Source organism: Drosophila montana, unplaced genomic scaffold, assembly GCF_035044405.1.
Source record: "Drosophila montana isolate Dmon_TW-CO22-7 unplaced genomic scaffold, ASM3504440v1 contig_402_1, whole genome shotgun sequence".
Taxonomy (NCBI): Eukaryota; Metazoa; Arthropoda; class Insecta; order Diptera; family Drosophilidae; genus Drosophila; species Drosophila montana.
In genome coordinates this window covers 3,411,044-3,429,415 of record NW_026998739.1, presented here as the reverse complement: position 1 = coordinate 3,429,415, position 18,372 = coordinate 3,411,044, and the positions used below count along the sequence as shown (strand labels likewise).

The 18,372-nt window shown below is 40.4% G+C and overlaps 2 protein-coding genes across 21 annotated transcripts in view; one reads left to right on the top strand and one right to left on the bottom strand.

Annotated features, from left to right (window-relative positions):
• The window catches only part of Ca-beta (Ca2+-channel-protein-beta-subunit), a 36,979-nt gene that overhangs the window by 556 nt on the left and 18,051 nt on the right, over positions 1 to 18,372 (bottom strand). Inside the window, exons 1-10 of one of the 20 annotated variants that reach the window (XM_064697340.1) lie at positions 9,420 to 9,681; positions 9,092 to 9,303; positions 5,895 to 6,011; positions 5,610 to 5,831; positions 5,432 to 5,543; positions 4,553 to 4,585; positions 3,306 to 3,805; positions 3,077 to 3,244; positions 2,840 to 2,972; positions 2,073 to 2,339 (exon numbers count right to left, since the gene is read on the bottom strand). In XM_064697340.1, coding sequence (XP_064553410.1) covers positions 2,073 to 2,339; positions 2,840 to 2,972; positions 3,077 to 3,244; positions 3,306 to 3,805; positions 4,553 to 4,585; positions 5,432 to 5,543; positions 5,610 to 5,831; positions 5,895 to 6,011; positions 9,092 to 9,163 — 1,624 coding nt within the window. In that variant the 5' untranslated portion in view covers positions 9,164 to 9,303; positions 9,420 to 9,681. Of the gene's footprint in view, positions 1 to 407; positions 883 to 1,177; positions 1,426 to 2,072; positions 2,340 to 2,839; positions 2,973 to 3,076; positions 3,245 to 3,305; positions 3,806 to 4,552; positions 4,586 to 5,431; positions 5,544 to 5,609; positions 5,832 to 5,894; positions 6,012 to 6,255; positions 6,930 to 9,091; positions 9,304 to 9,419; positions 9,682 to 12,863; positions 13,021 to 18,372 lie in introns of those variants that run through there. The other 19 variants (XM_064697343.1, XM_064697342.1, XM_064697351.1 and 16 more) reach the window with 19 other exon arrangements.
• Boh2 (Buddy of Hmr 2) lies at positions 15,722 to 16,999 on the top strand. The gene is made up of 2 exons (XM_064698075.1): positions 15,722 to 15,965; positions 16,034 to 16,999. The coding sequence occupies exons 1-2, from the start codon at positions 15,960 to 15,962 to the stop codon at positions 16,850 to 16,852; spliced, it is 825 nt and encodes a 274-aa protein (XP_064554145.1). The 5' UTR covers positions 15,722 to 15,959; the 3' UTR covers positions 16,853 to 16,999.

Below are 18,372 nucleotides of genomic sequence, written 5' to 3'. Positions count from 1 at the left end.
TCAACTAAAAACAAACCAAAAGCAAAGCATTCGAATGCATCAGTAGGCAAAGATAATTCTCCAAAGTCATTTGACAAACAAATACAGATGTTTTAGTAACACGGGTGTGCATATATTTTGCATGGTATTCTAGCTATAAAGTCGTATTGCAGTTAAACCATCTTACAATCAGAACTTTCCTTACGACAAGATCTGATTAACTATGAATTTTTGCAAGTGGGTTAGAAATTGGTAAAGCAGGGCTATAAAAAACATAAATCTTGTAAAACTGATAAAGAAGTAGAAGTCATATTATTTCTCTATTTAGGTTATAAATAAAAAAACATTTAAATGCTAGTTATAGTTTTAACTTTCATTTGATATTCTTTTTGAGATTGTTGTATAAAATCTTTTGTTTCAAATATTTATGTTTTATGTCTTCAATTTCTCTATTAACTGTGGATGGAAGTTTTTTGCTTCTGTCTATGCTCTATACTTAAAGGACTAATACAAAATAAAAGGAAACAATGATTGCATTCAGGGCGACAACTAAACATATCGCAGTTAATATTTGGGAAGGGAAATGTGGTAATGAACCAATAATTGATATCTGCGAAGGTTACTTTTAACAGATTAAACAAATTAAAGCGAAATTGAACGCCTTTGGCAGAATATACTCACTAAGCCAACATGTATCTTAATAACGAATACAATTTGAATGAGTTGAGGATTCTAACTTGAAATGACGAACGGCAATAAAATATTCATTAAAACAAGACAAGATATCAAACTATTAGACTGAACTGAGTTGTTGCTGAGCCTTTGACTGGACCCGAGCAATGTAGGAATCAAGTAGAAGGACGAGGACGAGAGGACACTAGAGGCGCACGACGCCAGGAGTAACTAGAAACGAGTACAAAACATGGCAAGTGCACATTTAGACAATAATATGTTTTTTTTTTATACGAGTCCTATCTATGTAATATGTGAATTATGGTTAATGCATTAAGGAATCACAGGTACTCTTCCGGTGACAATGAGCTTAAGGTCGTTCGGGTTAGTATTGTTAGCAGAACTCAAGCAGAAAATATATAGAAAGTAAAGAGATCTTAAGTAGTATGGTTAACAGCTTTTAATGGGGGCTCCGAAACGGGCCCGAATAACAGGAGAAAACAGAAATTCCCTAAGGAGTGTGCACCTCATTTAGACTCAAACAACGTGATAAATTTGTATCATGTTCGAGTTGTATTTGTTGATCGTCGTGGATGAGGGACATTCGATACCGAAAACTGGAACAGACTCCTTATTATTGATATGATTGAAACGTTTGGACATTATTTGTCTTTTTCTTTGTACTGTTGATATCGCTTTTGTGTTGATCTTGGTAATTGGATTTGAATTATAGCATTGTTGTAAAGGAACCGGGTATGTCTCGTGCTGTGAATGCTGTGAAGTGTTTGCACAAAAGATCAAATAAATAATAAACAAAAAGAAGAAGAAATCAAAAGTGTTAAAAACTTAATCTAGGTAAAAAAGCTATGGAATCCCGACGGCAATTGGATACGCCGGAACAGCTATGAGAATGAAAATGAAAACAATGAAGTTGTATACTTAAAACTTCTGAACATGGTGTCGAGATTTACTATGTGCCCCACTGAAGAGTTTTACTATGGCTAAAGCATTATAATCTAAATTGGAGTTACCTATGGGAATCGCTATCTTTTAAGAATGACCTCTAACATGTGGAACTTAATTGCAAAATGGGTCAATAATCTGTGTATATGTAAATAACTTTAAAGCTAGCCATGAATTGTGAAGGAAATATAATTATGAAACATAATGTAACTCTATAACGATATAAGCCGATCTAGGTATATCTATAACTATGTGTATATAACTGATACATGGAAACTTGATAGTAAATTTCTGACAATACTCAACAGGATTAACAAAATCTTGTAACTTTGTGTGTTTCAAAGAAAATTACTGGGAATATGAATATGACGTTTAATACTATTTGAAAGTATTACTTATAAATTGCTGTTGAAATTATGCGATTACATAACCAAATTAAAAATAACAGTAGAATTTACCTTGGTCCCAATCGAACTCTCTATCCCAATCCCTTTCTCGCTCTCTTTCCCATTCGCGTGCTCTCTCGCGCTCCCACTCCAAATCTCTTTCTCTGTCTTTCGAACTGCGATCTCTGTTGAACTCTCTATCCCAATAGTCCCGTTCATTCTCGCGTTCTCTTTCCCTACTGCCATTGTCTCGCTCTCGCTCTCGCTCTCGCTCCCGACTACCCTCACGCTCGGCACTCGCCATTCTCGGCTCGTGCTCATCAAACTCCTCGCCATCGACTGTTAGCGCAGGCACGCGAATGCGGAGAGAGAGCAAGAAGATTCATCGATTGGTTTTCGGTACAGTCATGGGAATTTGAATTTGAGAAAGACAAATTTTAGAATTGTATTTGTACGAGTTATATGTGATTAAAGTTGTAAAAATTCGTGTATTGCAAATGTGAGTATATATTCATGTTATTGTTATATTTATGTAAGTTAAGTACTGTGTATTATGTCGAAATAAAAAAAAAGAAATGCTTAACTAGTTTTACTGATCATCTGATAAAGTCGTTTTGTGACTCATTCATGTGTTATGGGCTGTTGGACCGAATATCTATAAATTGTTTATTTTTTGCTCGATATTTCAATTGCCAAACGGATTGTGGATGAGATAGTGGGCAATTGGATTTTAGATCTTTAAAATTTCACGACTTTTGGTGAAGGGGATACGATACGCTATGATATGAAGATGACTATGCGTTCATTAAATGAACACAATTCTCTGACTCTGACATTACCTGGTGGTGTTGGACCCAAGCGCGCTTGATCGGCGGAGGGTGATACCGACACCTCCTGAGACGGTATCGGTCTGGCAATGGCCGGTACTGTGGTGCCTGTGCGAATATCTGGATGCGTGGCTTTCCAATATGTCTGTATGGCATGGGTTAGTTTATATATATAAGTATATAAATGATGTATACATATACATATAGATTGAATATGTGAATATAGGTATATTTATATGGTTCACTAACCTCCAAGTATTCGGCAATATGCTCGCAGGCGTCTTCCAATTGGTTCTCATCTAAAATTACATCGAACATTTCGGGTGGACATTGGGCTAATTTTTCGGCAGCAACCATTTGTACGGATAAGTTTTTAGCTTGCGATTTGCCCCGTGATTTGATTAAACGCTGTAAAACCTGCAAATTCATGAATCAACAATAATATTTTTATTCTTTTTTAAGTGAACAAATATCTTACCTTACTACTACTAATCTTTAAGTAAACTATTGTTGGCGCTAATGAAGTTTTTGCTAATTGTGACGGATGATTGATTGTATCACAATCGAGTACGACCAGCTGCAGTGAACGGGCCAGCTCAAAGATGCGCTCGATCTCCTCCTGCACCTTGCCCAGACAATCGGACCGACTGGTGGAACGCTCCATGATGGCACGCTTCGATGGATTGTTCATAATAGATCGCTTCGCCAGGGATATATCGGCCATAACGCGTGTTATGATAATGCGTCCTTCGAAGCGATGCTTGAGGAAATCGAAGAGCGCCTTCTGCATCATGTCGGTTACCTCGTAACCCTTAAGGCTTGGACCCACTAACACAACGGGCCGCATCGATGGCACCACATCGTACGGGCTGGCTGTTTCCTGTTTCTTGAAAAAAGGCTTGCGCTTCTCCTTGTTGGGTGGCGTTGCTAATGGTGTCTTGCCATGTCGTCCTGGTCCCATGGAATCTGATTCGTCACCTGATTGTTAGTATCATTTCGAACAGGCAGAAAGAAAAGATAATGGCAACGGATGAGCGAGTTTATGATTTCTACGTACGAAGATCGAGCGCTACGAGTTGCCAAGCCAATTTACAACTTAAGTTTTTTTTTTAAACAAATATTAAGTTTATGTACACAATATATAATTTTGAAATCGTAAAAGCAAAGATTCTTTTTTGTGTGGGTGTGTATTTGGCGTGTGTGTGTGTGTGTGTTTGAGCGTGTGTGTGAGTGTTTGTGTATGTGGTTGGGGAGTATTTTTTACGAATTGCAACCGTACCACGCGATATGAAGTGCTGTTGAAATGCCAACTCGAGGATGAAATTCAGCCTAACGCATACCTTAAGTCTAAGGATATATGAAGTGATTGGCTAAAATGTATATCCATCTAGAGATAAATTCTACATTTAGCGAAAGTACGGGCGAAACAAAAAAATAAATAAAAACGCCTAATATTTCTATTACTAATAATATCGTTTAAACAAATCAGTCTAAATCATATTTATGATTTGTTTTAATGTAGAACAATGTAAAAAATTGTATTAATATTTATCGTTTAATATTTTCTCAATATATTGCGCATCTCTAGATGGAAATGAAATTTAACGCAATTAAAAAAAGATACAGATACAGACTTTCGGATACTATTTTCTAGCATGACGAGCACAAGATTTTATTGAATTGAAAATGCAATTTCTGATTACCAGATGAAAGACGTGGACAAACCTTGTTTTTTGCGCGGTGTAGTACTATAGGGGTCTTTGGAACACGTTTTTATCACGTAGTTGGTATTATTGTTGTTGTGGACAGTGATAATTATTTTGGTGTGAGGTAAAAGAGAGTTAAGTGCAGTTAATACGTTTTATCTTACTATGCTTTCATATACACAGTTATAGTAGGATATGAGTAGGAGCGTGCTGTAAGTTGTCTCTAGAAAGAAGGCTTGAGTTTGTGTATGGGCGTGTGTGATATGTGTTCTAAACCAATTTGTTGAGTGACTATCATGCAGGAAAGTGTGTTAGACATCTATGTCAGTTTTGGACTGGACCATTTGGCAAATGCTGGTGAAATATATTTCCTTATTGCAGTTTCATTATGGATGTAGCATGATAAAAATAGAACACAAAATTTACGAAATTACGGCAATTTTGTAGCCCAGTGTTGCCAGATTCAGGTTTTTCTAAATGAAAATTCAAAACGGTACGCGACAAACTACGAGTCAGGTGAAAATCATATCGGACGATCTTAGCTGGTTGGAGATCAACTGTTGGATTCAGCTCAAAAATAGCTGTGTTTTATAATTGTGTCCTTTGTGATTGATGCCAATCGGTGGTAATTGGAGTACCTTGGTTGTTGTACTGAGCTGATCGAGAGACGCACTCACGTGTTTATATATTGTAGTACGTATGTGGAATAATAATAGTTATGTTAAATGGTCGTTCGTTTGGTTACGAGAGACGTTCGTTAGATAATTGTTATTAACGCAGACGAAAATATACGACATAAATACGAAAAGGAAATATTACATTGAAATCAAATTAAGATACGATATACAAAATAAAACCTCGACCAAAAGAAATTAGGAGAATGAAATGTGTGTCATACCAGGTGTGGGGGGTGTGCTACCTCGTGATGGCTCCGCACCTGCTTGTCCCGCACCCAGATTACCACTAGATGAGCCCTTTGTGCCATACAGTCTTGAGGGTCTAGTTTGATTCTACAAAAGAATACCAAATTAGCCAGTTAATTTTGGAAGTTAGTCCGTTTCAAGAGCAATGCTCACCTGCATGCGAATGTTGTCTAGCTTAGCGGGGCTGGGTATGAAGCCCACATCACAGCCTTCCTTAACCAGTCTGCCGATCCACCAGTTATTGTCATACTTCTCCTTGATGTGCAGGAACTCCCGCATGTCAAATGAAACTGCGCCACCTTGAACGGGCGAATCGTCGTCAATTGTGCCATCGTACGCTACGTTGGTTCGCACAGCGAACGCTACTGGTTTACTCTATAAAATAATGTAGATATGTTAATATGATTTAGTTAAGACTATGTTATAGCTAATACTCACCCTCGCTTTATCCAACTGGCTTAAGGCCTGACGTTCCTTTTCTCGCCGAAGCGATTCCTTTTCCTCGTCTAGCGACAGATCGGATGACGGTTGTGAGTAGTTCGAGTCGGCAGAACCCTGGAAAAGCAAAACACATCACATTTTCTTGTTAATCGGGGCAATGTACACAATAAACATTTATCATTATGATAATTGGCTGGTTGCCAGAGGCTCTGGATCAACATGTGGTAGCCAGTATCTGGAGAATTCAGTGAGATCATAGTATCAAAATATCCCTTTCTTTAATAACTTAACAAAAATCAGAAAGTATTGCTTACGGGTTATATACATATATGTGTTATAAAGAATATATGTTTTGCACCTGAGTGAAGAGTTTATTGTATCCGCTTTGGTACGACGTATATCCAAGGCCAAATCGAGACTCTCGATTATGGCCGCCCTGAATTGAGGGAGCATCTGAGGAGGATGCACGCTGCACCATGGGCCTGTCAGCCCGATAATCTTCTTCGAATGAAGATATTTTGATGATGTTTCCGACACAACGGCACGACAACAAGAACACAAATCGTAGCTGCCAATGCCACAGTTGGACCCACGCTTCAGACGAGCGGACGCAAATGGTGACGATGACGGCCACGTCGACGTCAGTAAACACGATTGGGAGTAAGTACTAAGTGACGCGCCAACACGCAAAGTCGCAGGAATGTGCCGATAAACAAGTCTAAGGAAGCTATAATAACTATTGCCTCGTCCAATCTCCCCCACTGGTTGCTCAGAACTTGGACGCCAACGGACAATCCGCAATCCGCATTAGGCCTTTGGCATGTCCAGCAGTCCCGACGAGAGAGCGAAAGAGACAGAGGGAGCGAGAGAGATAACGAACTCTGGAAGCCAATGGCACAGGCAAACAGTAAATGTAAACGGTAAATGGTAAATGTAACTGGAAAGGCACACACGCTGATTTCTGCCGCTTCCTCTCACTTCTTGCTCAGTCCCCCTCTCAAAAGATTGGCCCAATCTCGGAAATATTTTTTTTGTGCTACCCGTTTCTCCGTCCTATCGAAGCGATATTGGCGCATCAGGATTACTTGTTGTTGAGTTAAAAATAAATATTTGGCATGTTATTTGGACCCGCGGTAATTTTATGCTCTGCTCGCTTTTTAACTTTTTTTTTTTTTGTATATGCACACACAAATTCCTGGAAAACCCCAAGCCGAAAATGCCTTTGGGAGAGTGCCCGTTGAGAGAAATTTCTTCTATATTTGTATTCTTTTATTTTGCTATTTTAGCTTGTATCTGCTCCATCAATTTTTTTCATTTTTCGCGTCCGTTTCTTTTTTTGAGTTGGTTTTTATCTACGGTCTACTAGCTGGCGTTCATTCGATTCATATTTCGATTCAGATAGCGTTTCCTGCCCTTTGCCACGACATTCAGTTTCGCATTCGCATTCAACATTCACCCGAACTCAATTCCGCACGCAAACTAAAGTGTTTCTGTATTTGGAAAATGAAAAATGTGTTCATGAATGCTTCGTTTTGGGGAAAACTTGTGTAGAGTTTCCCTCGCTTCCAGTGCGTAAATGTTGTTGGGAGTAACCTCTGCCCCACCGCCCCACTGCGCCGCTCTTCCACTCTGTATTTTGTGAATACGATTTCAAAAAGATTCAATGAGTGCGAGTGCGAGTACGAATGCGAGTACGAGTTCTACGTACTACGTGCGTTCAATTCGAATACAAATGCAAATGCACACTTTGCCAATATGAAATGTAAACAAAATACTCTTTTCATTAGGCTCATTGGAAATTCAAGTGCAATGGCAACGGTTTTGCTTCAGTGTGCACTGGGGACTTATGTACTAATAAACACTATCTGTATTATAAATGCACTTTCGTAAATCAAAATAATATACATATGTATGTATATGTATCAATAATTGCTCATATTCATGGCAAGTAAACAATTTAATTTCTCTGGTATTGAGGCTTCCGAGAGTTCTGTTGCTGTGTGGAAAATCGATATTTTTCTAAAATAAGCAAAGGGTCGTCCACCTGTTGGCAAGCCACGCTTATCATACATATACATGTGTACATTGTCTACATATGTGGGCACACTTGGGGAAATCAAATTAGAGCTGGTTTAAGTGAAAGTGTTGGTTGGCGAGAAAACAATTCGCATCGCAGTTCTTTTCATACTGCTTATGCAGTTGGCTTTAGTTAAGTTGAGAAAGTTGTTATATATATAAAATATAATATAAATATAAAAAATCAGAAAAGTGAAACATTCGGGAATTATCAACTTATATCAAAATTAAAGAAATAAAGACATGTATGTTTATTCATCTATTCCTATTTAAAAACCTTGCTCCCCCTGATCGGCAAATGCCAAGACAGTGTGCAATACAATGTAAACATTATGCTGTCCATCATCACAACCAAAGCGAGAGAAAAGGAAACATTTCCAGATGAGCACATATCCACTGAGTAAATCAGAGACGGAGTCGACGAGAGAAATAAAGAGAGAGAGAGTGAAAAAGGGGGGCGAGACAACTGAAAACTCTCCACTTTCAGAATGCGCAGACGCCAGTTTTGAATGTCATGTGGAGAACGCGCTCTTTCTCTGATGCTTCTTCTTGTGATTTGTCCCATTGTTTTGTTGTGTGTGGGCCAATGGCAAAGAGAAATGCGAATGTCATTTGCCCCCAAACATAATACTTGGCTCATTCTCTGGCCAAATTATATGTGGCGAATTATTGTTTACCTTTTCCACTAATTCTAAACACACGATAACGATTAATGAACTTGCCAAAACCCTGACCAACAAAAATAATTAATAATAATTTTATAATTAATATCGCAAGCATTTTCGGATTGATTTTTGTTATGCCTCTGTATTTGCTCCATTTTAAATGCCACAAATTTATGCATGGGCCTGTCTCGCTAATCTCTAGAGTGATATTTTATTGTCTAGCATTTCGTGTCATTACATTTTTTGTTTGTTAGCTGAAATAGGCACAAACCAAAATAAATGCAAAGAGCTGAGAGATATGTATATAACATGGCCAAATTGACAACAAGAGTACGAACGGAATGTAAAGAGAGCTCCAAGATCGTTCAGAGCATGTGTATAAAAATAACCGGACCGGGCCAGAGGGGTTGGGCTGCGGGTCTATGTCAGATCTGGGTCCGTACGTACACTTACCCGACGGTTTTTATTCCTAAAGGGTTTATATGTCTTCGCCTTATTCTTGGCGCCCAGGTGCAGCTTCTTCATGTTGACCGTTGCGTTCGATTAGCACAGGGCCGTAATTGTGTGAGTTTAAGCGGATATGGAGCCAGCTAAACCAACTGATTAATCACAGAACAGAGATCCACTTAATGGTGGCGCTGTCCCCAAACAAATTATGCAATCATCTTCGGTGCCACACAAAAATAAATAAAATAAAAATATAACAGATGAATAAAATCAAACATAAACAAATACTCCGGCAAATACTTTAACGACCATCATTAAATTGAAATGCACTCACACACGCACATAAATTAATCAATTGTCAGAGCTGGCGACGGCGGGCTTTCGCATAACTAAACTAGGTCAGACTAGACTCATGAACTTTAACATAAGATTGGAATGTGCCACATGACAATAGTTAAATGAATCACATTTGCAAAATTGCACAAAACATCTCAATTTATGTTTGTTTTATGTGAATTTGGGATCACTTCAACTCAGCGGCCGTTTTTTGGTTTCGATTTTTATAGATGGGCGACAAACGAGCTGCGACCGACCACAAACGCAAAGACAACAATTCCGACTGTGGCTGAGTGGAACCGATGTACATATGTAGACGTCGAGATGTCGAGATGCCGAGTTGGAGGCACACGGCGACATTATTTTTGGCAGCCGACGCATTTCTTCGGGGGCAGCCGGCCTACAGCTCTGCTCATGTTGGGCAGATGATCAGCGAATCATTAAGCAAAAATCAGTTCTATATCACAATGTACTATAGAACTGCGGGATTGTGGGCCGATGGAAACCCCCTCGAATAGTAATATTATTTTAAAAACAATGTCATTTGTATTACATGTGTATAACGCTTATCCCTGCCTAGTTTACCTCTTCCAAATACAATTTGAAAAAGAGACTATCATAGTAAGATATTTAGATACGTAGATACAAAATTCATATTCTTAGGGTTGTCAACAACTGGCAATATGGACTATAACTACAATTGATACTGAAAGCCGGCTCCATGCAGGTTATCTCCATAGTAGGCGTAAGAGGGAACTTGCTCCGTATATGCGCCTGCAGATCCATAGCCGGCAGCTGAGGCACTGCATGGAACCGGCACCAGCTGCGGCTGACAGCTAAAGAGATAGTTTTTTGGGCAAGGCGGCGATGCGACTCCGGGTTGATAGCTCGAGCAGGAAGCGCACGCGCACGCTGCGAACACCACAATGAGAAAAGCGGCGATCAACTTCATGTTCTGTGGATGATTCCCTGGATATTCGGCGGCTTGCAATACACTGACAACCCACAATTCTTCCCTTACACTTTTTATAGCTTATGCCGAGAGGTGGCACCAGGTGAGCGAACTGCAATGTACGTATTTTTATTGTTGCTGAAACAGCTCAAATTTATATGGCTACTACAATTTGTGCTTAGGTGTGGGTGTTAACGGTGTTGTAAGACAAGTGTAAGCAATTTTATACACGAGCCAAGAAAGCCAACTGAATATCTGCATAATTGTACTCTGGCATAGGGTATTACAATTTTGTCACCAAATGTGCAACGCATAGAACGAAATCTATCCAACCCCAAAAAGTATATCTACTCTTGATCAGTAATGAAAGCCAAGTTGATTTAACAAGTATCTTGGCCTCTTTGTTGGATCTTCATTTCTATTCTATTCGACTAGCATAAGAATTAATTAATTAGTTAGTTCATCACAAATTTAAACTACTACGTCTGGCTCTTCTGCACTGCTTTCTGTTCAATGTGATTCTAAATTATGTAGCATACTTTAAATGTTTCAATCTTTTACGCAGCATATCTTTAGGCGGGGTTGAAGTGTGTCTTGCCTTTTATAAATTAAAAATATTATAAGGCAAAGCTATTTATTATTTAAATGTATTTCAAGAAGTACTTTATGTCAGCAGTTCAGAGAGCACACACTTAAGAGTCTAAAAGTGCGACACAGGACTTAGACATTATAAGAATAAACATAAATTATAGTTTATAATATCAGTTGATTGTTCGCCTTAGTCAAAGCGTCCTGTATCCTTTTTTATAACGGTTTATCCTCCTCATTTCATACATATGTAAATCTTCTGAGTGGAATGCAAATCTATTCAAAATAAACTCACATTTGTCAGTCATAATTGACAATCGATTTGAATAATTTGAGAAGCACAGCGTAAATACTGAAACTAAGTATAATTGGTCGCCGGGCTGGCTTTAGTTTGTTTTGTATACAAATAAGCAATTGATCGTAAATTTGAATTGGAATCGAAAGTCCATTCGAATGGGGCACAGTCTTGCCATGAACACAAATTGCCTGCAGCAGTTGCAGCAGGTAAAAGGGGCTAAGTTTTCTGTGAAGACTGCGGCTAAATTCTAATTTCGGTATATCAATGGCTTTCGACCACACCGGTAATTACCCACATGCAGATCCAGACTGGCCAACCGGTGGCAAGCGCGGCATTGGCCGTTCCGATTTCGAGACTTTAATTTCAAAAATAATCATGGGGTTTAGTGTGTGCGTGCTGGCCTTGGCACTGGGCCACAGGCACGGGACCAGGTAGCACGGAGCCGTTTTGATTGCCTGTCCACCTCTAACGGTAAACAAATCTGTATTGGGATCTCGCTTGGTTATGTGTGCATGTTTTAAGCTCTACGAGTCGAGTTGGAAAATAAAAACGCAATAGGAAAAGCCAATTTAGGGTTTTCTCGGCCTACGCTTTGTCCAGCCCGTGCCGCTGGGCTAACACAGGCCACCGACACTGACACTGCATCCACTCCATTTGGCTCCAGCTCGGATAGCACCTGCTTATGCTTAGAGGCACATCAAATCGCAGTGCTTCAACAGCTGCTTTTGCAAGCAAAAAAGAAACAGATGCAAAAAAACAAGGAGCGAACATGTCGCGGTACTTGGCAGTCTGTCTACCCGGTAACCCCCTTGGCTTAACGGAGGTAAGACCCCTCCCCCACGCCGCCAGTCTAACAATTTTTTATTGCTTCTAATTTGGTCAGCACTCTGCTGCTGCTGCTGCCACACTCTGGTAATTTAGGACATGTTTCGCTTGCCACCAACCAGCAACAGCAGCCGGCCAATTAAATATGAAACATTTTTGGCTGACTGGGTTGGAGGTTGCTGGCCGCAGGATGCCTTATGAAATGCCACGGACTGTTTTAAATTAAATTTAATTAGTTTATTGTCTGAGGCAACACCTTTCCGCTGCAGCACGAGGCGGTGGCTAACAAGAGAAAACGACAATTTAACAGGAAGGACAACAGCAAAACAAGCGTAAAGGACTTTTTTGTCGTGTGGCAAACTCTGTGGCAGCTGCAACAGCTTCTCCGCACGCCTACGTTGCACAATGATCGTTTGGGATCAAAATGGGGACAACGACGCAGTTCAAACTCATGTGCTGGACCCCGTTATAAGTTGCCCATCAGATTGTATTAAGGGTCAAAGTACAATTTTGATCTATCTTAGAGATAGATTTTTCATAGATTTTTTCTTTGAGTATGTTGTAACAAAATTTCAATTTGAAGAGAAATTGTTCATAGAAAAATGTGGCCCTAGAAATCTTAAATTTAATAATTTTTTGATAAAGGATCGAATTATTATTTATTTGAATGCAGTTGTTATGAATCTGATCGTCTTTCATGTGCGATATTATATATTAAGATACGTATATATAGCTGGAGAATTTGAATACATTCATATTCATATTCGTTTTGGGCGTACCTGTTGGTTCCGCAATTCTCTGGGGGTAAAAACTGCTGGAGTGCTCAGTTGTACTCGTATTGTCTACTATACATATAGATACATATAGTGTGGGATCTTCTATGTGCTCATTTTGGTTAATAGGTAGGATTATTGCTTGACTGGTTTGTGTGTTCAGCTTAATTTTGGATTATAACTGAGCTATGTGCAGGTGGAGCTGCACTCATCTGAAAAGGTAACAAGAAATCGATGGGTTTTATTACTAGATAGTCAGATAGTCGAAAAACTCTATATATTTATGTCCAACTGAATGAAAAATAATTTAACAATATCGAATTCAAGTTCAGTTGCTCTTTAATTTTTTTTTAGGACTGCATTTCGAAATAAATGCAATAAAGCGAAAAGGCAGGCACTACAGAGGCAAACGATTCAAAGATACAGATACTATATGTATTCGTGTATTTGTATGTGTTGATGTATGTATATGTGTGCAGTGTACATTTTTGGCTTTTGCAATGAGAATTTTAAAGTCAAGGTCAAGTAAAACATTTGGCTTCCTTTTTTGCTTCTTGATTTCCCTTTTAACATTGACTTCTTTGCCTGCTGCACGTGCTTTTGTATCTGTATCTGTATCTGCTACGAGTATCTAACAGCTAAGCATGCGCAACTTGTTGTTTTTTCATCTGTTGTTGTTGTTGTTCTGTGTTCTGGTGCCCAGACGACGTTCCGCTTGTCGTCATCGCTGTCTGCTGTTCACTTGATCAAGCACAAGTACAGCGCTCGAGGGCCTCGAGCTTTGTTGCCGCTTTTGTGGTTATTTTTGGGGTACTGCTGCCTGAAATGAACGCCATGTGTTGGTTGGTTGGTGCCTGCCCAGACAAGGAATTCCAATTTCTTTTCGTTTTGTTGTTGTCTGAAGTTGAAACCTGCTCACCAAAAAAAAATGAACGCGACTTGTTTTGCGCAAGCGCAGACAAACATCAGACGGGCCACCTATTAAATACCTGGCAGCTTACTGCAGTTCCATATTAGTTACAGTTGCATTGCTGTAATTATTGTAATTATATAATTTATGGGGTCAACATTCTTAATCAACTAAATGACAGCGTCAGATTAAGAGCTGTTCCACAAATATGAGGTCCTTAATTTTATGAATTTTAAGATTTGATAAATTTATTTCATCTATCGCAATTTATAAAACTATATCAAACTATATATTTTCATTAATCACACTGCAACATCATCTAAAAGTTCAAATTGAATGTGACTCATATTTTAAAGCAGCCACAAGCTTCAGCTCTGTACATAATTATTTCCACCTTAATCGCGGTATCCAATATGCTTAAAGTGATTCAGTTTCAGTCCATTGGGCCAAAACATTTCCGATGTGTAGCCGCATTCTGCATTTTAAATAGCTTCATATTTCATAATTGCACATTTTTTTTTACCGAGATGCATTGGAATTTCATTAAGTTGCCGACGATGAATCTGCTAAACGCTAAACTCAACAATTTTTGGGGCTGTTCTCAGAAACTTGGTGTGAATTTTGATCAGCAAAATGCACAGTAAAGTGATTGAAAGTTATGGAAATTGATAAAATTGCCGATCATATAGGAATGTATAAGTTAAATATTTTTATATATATATGTACATTATTTACAATCTAGATGAGTGAAGAACATTTCTATTACTACTATCGACAACATCGACAAATAAATCCATTTGCACTTAAATGATAATTAGAGCCATGCATGAACTTAAAGTATGGCTGTGCTCACGGATGGTGAAAAACATTCAAGAAATTTTATTATTCGAATTTTTTAGGTACATAAGCCGGTAAGTCGACCCAACGAGGGGCAAGTTTGTTGGCTAAACCGGCAACGAAGTATAGAGAGAACGCTGGCCAGAGGCTTGCCACAGGCATCGTCAGAGCCCCAGACTGAGTCAGAGTCAGAGCACCCAGGTGGAGAGCCGGTCGCGGTCCAATGTTGGTTGGGGCACCGAAGCCAAGTGCAGCGCAAATGGATGGATGGACATGGACCCTCGCACTTATTAATGCTTAATAAATGGCATTTCATTTCTTATTATTGTCGGACTGGGCGCGACGTGGATATGTCGGAGGATTTTATTGCATCTGCGGCTGATTTCATTGTTGTTGTTGTTAATGCGAGTCGATATATTGGTCATGACTAAGGATGCACTCATACACACAAGATGGCATTACGGCCAGGCATTCAGTCAGCCAGTCAGTCAGTCAGTCAAAGTGTGCTAAAGTAATTATTTCATTTGAGCCAACAATGAGGCTGCAAGTCTGGTGAACGCTTTGAGCGACTGTTGGCTGTGAGATGGACGTGGAAATTAAAGAAGCTGGCAGAAGGACTGGCGTTGGTCTCGAACGCCTTATGATAACCGTTTTCAGTGCTTTTAACGACTCAACTTTGGCGTTGCCTGCCCATTTTTAAAGTACTCGGGAATGTAAATGAAGCGGGTGTCTGTCGCGGCCACACTTCGCCACGGCTGCTCAATGTTGTGTTCAAGGGCTTTCAGGTCATTGCACCCTACAATGGACTCGCCACTGCCGCTTGGCCACAGATTTTAAGTTGCAGTGTACAAAGCACCTTTGAACTATTTGGGTTCAATACACAATACATAATTGAAATAGCAGACCAGATTTTAAATTTTACTAGTGGTTTGTTAAATATTGTAAATAATATTTTATATATAATCGATGCATTTGAATTATCTTTCGCGCCAAACCATCTGCTATATGAGCTATCGAGCATTTGCGCAATCGATAACCAGACATGCGCGCTGCGTCTCTGTGAGAGCTGAATCGATTAGTTCTTTTTTGAACATGAGCAAGTTCTTTTGGTTCAGTTCCTTAAATTGTAATGCATCTGCATAGTTTACAGTTTTTCATTAGTTGTAACAAAATCTAAGCTATTTGGTAGCCGTAATATTCGGATTTGAGCACAAACTGAAACATTGAACTTGTACAGCTTTTTGAAATAAAAAAATAAGCCTCGTTTCAATGTGACCAAAGAATACAATAGAATTGCTGTGCGAAAAATCGTAGACGCGCTGCACGAAAATTAACTAAACAAAAAACAAAGTTAAATGAATGTAAGATTAACGCAAAGTTTTGCATATGTTGAAATAATAGCCTAATGCACTCTAAATGGCAATTACAGATGCAAGCGACAAGCTCCAATATAGCAACAACAGCGGCTGGAGCTAGCGGCGCCGGCGGCGAGTCCATGGCCACGCCGTTGCGGGCTTGCAGCACCAGCGGCTGTCGGGTGAGCAAATATGTGGAAGTGACCAAGCGCAAGTGCTCCCAGTTTGTGTCTGCGCCCTACATCATGCCCAAGCCGCTGGTGGTGAATGGCAAGACATCGATTTTCCAAGTGGGTGGCGAAATGGCCAAAATGGGCGATATACCCTCTCTATCTGCTGCTACCGGTGGCGGCGATGGTCAGCCCATCTACCGAATTAAGCCAGGCACACACGCGCACGTCATAAATTACGTATTCATAGACGAGGGCTCAGATTCAATGGAGAAAGCCAAGTCGGAAGATCAAGAAGCGATGCGTATGCTGCTGGACTCACAGCGTGAGAGTGCCACAGCAAAGCTACAGAAATTAATATCTACACACCGCGCCGTGGCACAGACGCCTGCTGCTGCCGCTCCAGCCACAGTAACAGCTACTCCAGCTTTAGGTGCTGCTGCTGCTGTATCTAATCTCGCACCTAGTGCTACACCCAACACTGCGGTGGCTGCGCCTGTTGCTAACAGCGTGAACGTGACTACTCCTCAGATTCATCCGGATCTTTCCATTGCTAGTGTGGAGGGCGCGTTGCCCTTTGTGGCTAATCGCACATCCGCACAAGGAGCAACAGCCCAGGCAAAGCCCACAACTGTGGACAATAGCGTTGACCAGCTGCAAGCCGAGATTCTCAAATTACGCCGCACTGTTGCCCGTCTGGGCGGTGGTCATGCGACGAAGTAACTTAACTAGAATTAATAACAATACTTTACTCTTAGGTAACCAACAAGTACGCTTTTCCTTTCTAAACAAACAAACTATACCAAAATATGTGTTAAGTTAAGTCGCGCTGTTAATAAACAGACTTGTTCAGCATTAGCAGAAACTAAAGTTGTAATTTATATAGCTATAGATTCTTGTATGTGGACAATGCAAATTGCAAGATGGGTCTGCCAGTGTCTGGTGGTGGAAAAATAACACAGGATTTTTTTACGAGGTCCAGCTTTTTAATGAAACCGAAATGGATAAGCTGCCATTGGATCTCTGGTACTTCACACAGATTTTGCCATACACAAGTTGAATCTTAAGGGGTCATAAACGTGGAATTTTATGTGTCATCCGCGCTGGCGGCGTTGTCCACTGTGCGGCGAATATTTTGAAATCGAACGTAAATTAATTTTTATGGTTCGGCAGGGTGAGGCGATCGCAGCAACTAGCCACATAAGAGCACATGCAGCAACGAAGACTCCAAAGGATTCATACATACGGGTATATAATATTTATAATTATGATATTAAGAATACAAATTCGAGCACATGCTAATCTCTAAGCAAAAGTTCTAAAATGTGTCTAAGAAGCGAAGCGACAAATGAATGTCGCTGACAAAACTTTCACAGTACTCAGGGCCAAGATCGAGACACGATTAAGATTAAGGGTAGCCCATGCTGGACGCAGCGCATGGCTGCCGTGATCCTCTAGGGCGCATAAAAAGTAACGAATGTGCACAATAATAAAAATCATTAAAATAAAAATGTTTATGAGAGTGCATAAACACCACTTTAGGGCAAGGGCGGCGCGGGGCAAAAAGTGGACGAGGCCGGAGCACTTGATGGCCGTTGGCCGCGTCCTGTCCCAGTCTGAAGTCTGAAGTTGTGGTGTCACATAAAGAGGGGCGCGGGAGTGTCAATGGGCAAAAGTATCTGCGCATTTGTGTCGCTCGCCGGTTGCGCTGGCACTCAGCAAAGTCATACACACGCACACACACACACGGACACACACACACACAGGGATTGGGATTGGGATGCTAACTCATTTTGGCGGTTGTGGCTGCTGCTGCTGCTGAGACTGGCCGCGCCAGTTGCGACTCGTACCTGTGACGAGGCATCTCCAGGCGCAGGCGCTCAGCTCAAAAATAATTTGCAATTTCTGAGAAATACTCACATTTGCGCTGCTTGCGCTGACTTTATGCGCTGCCGGTCGTCGCCGTCGCAGCTTCTCAAGAACCTTCCAATGTGTGGCGGTGTGGCCGTAATGAAAATTAAAATACGAAACACTCAGGCAAAGGTCGGCAAGGAGCCAATGAGCAGGCGCAGCTTTCATGCCTGGTGCCCGATGCGGCCCGCGGCCCGTTGTCAGTGCTCCCCCGACTATCGTCCGGTCGGTCGCTTGGTTGGATTGCTTGTCGTTATCTTGTCATGTCAAAATGGTCTTACGAAAATGTATCTTTTGTATTCCAAGTGCAAATGAGCAGCACAGATACAAAA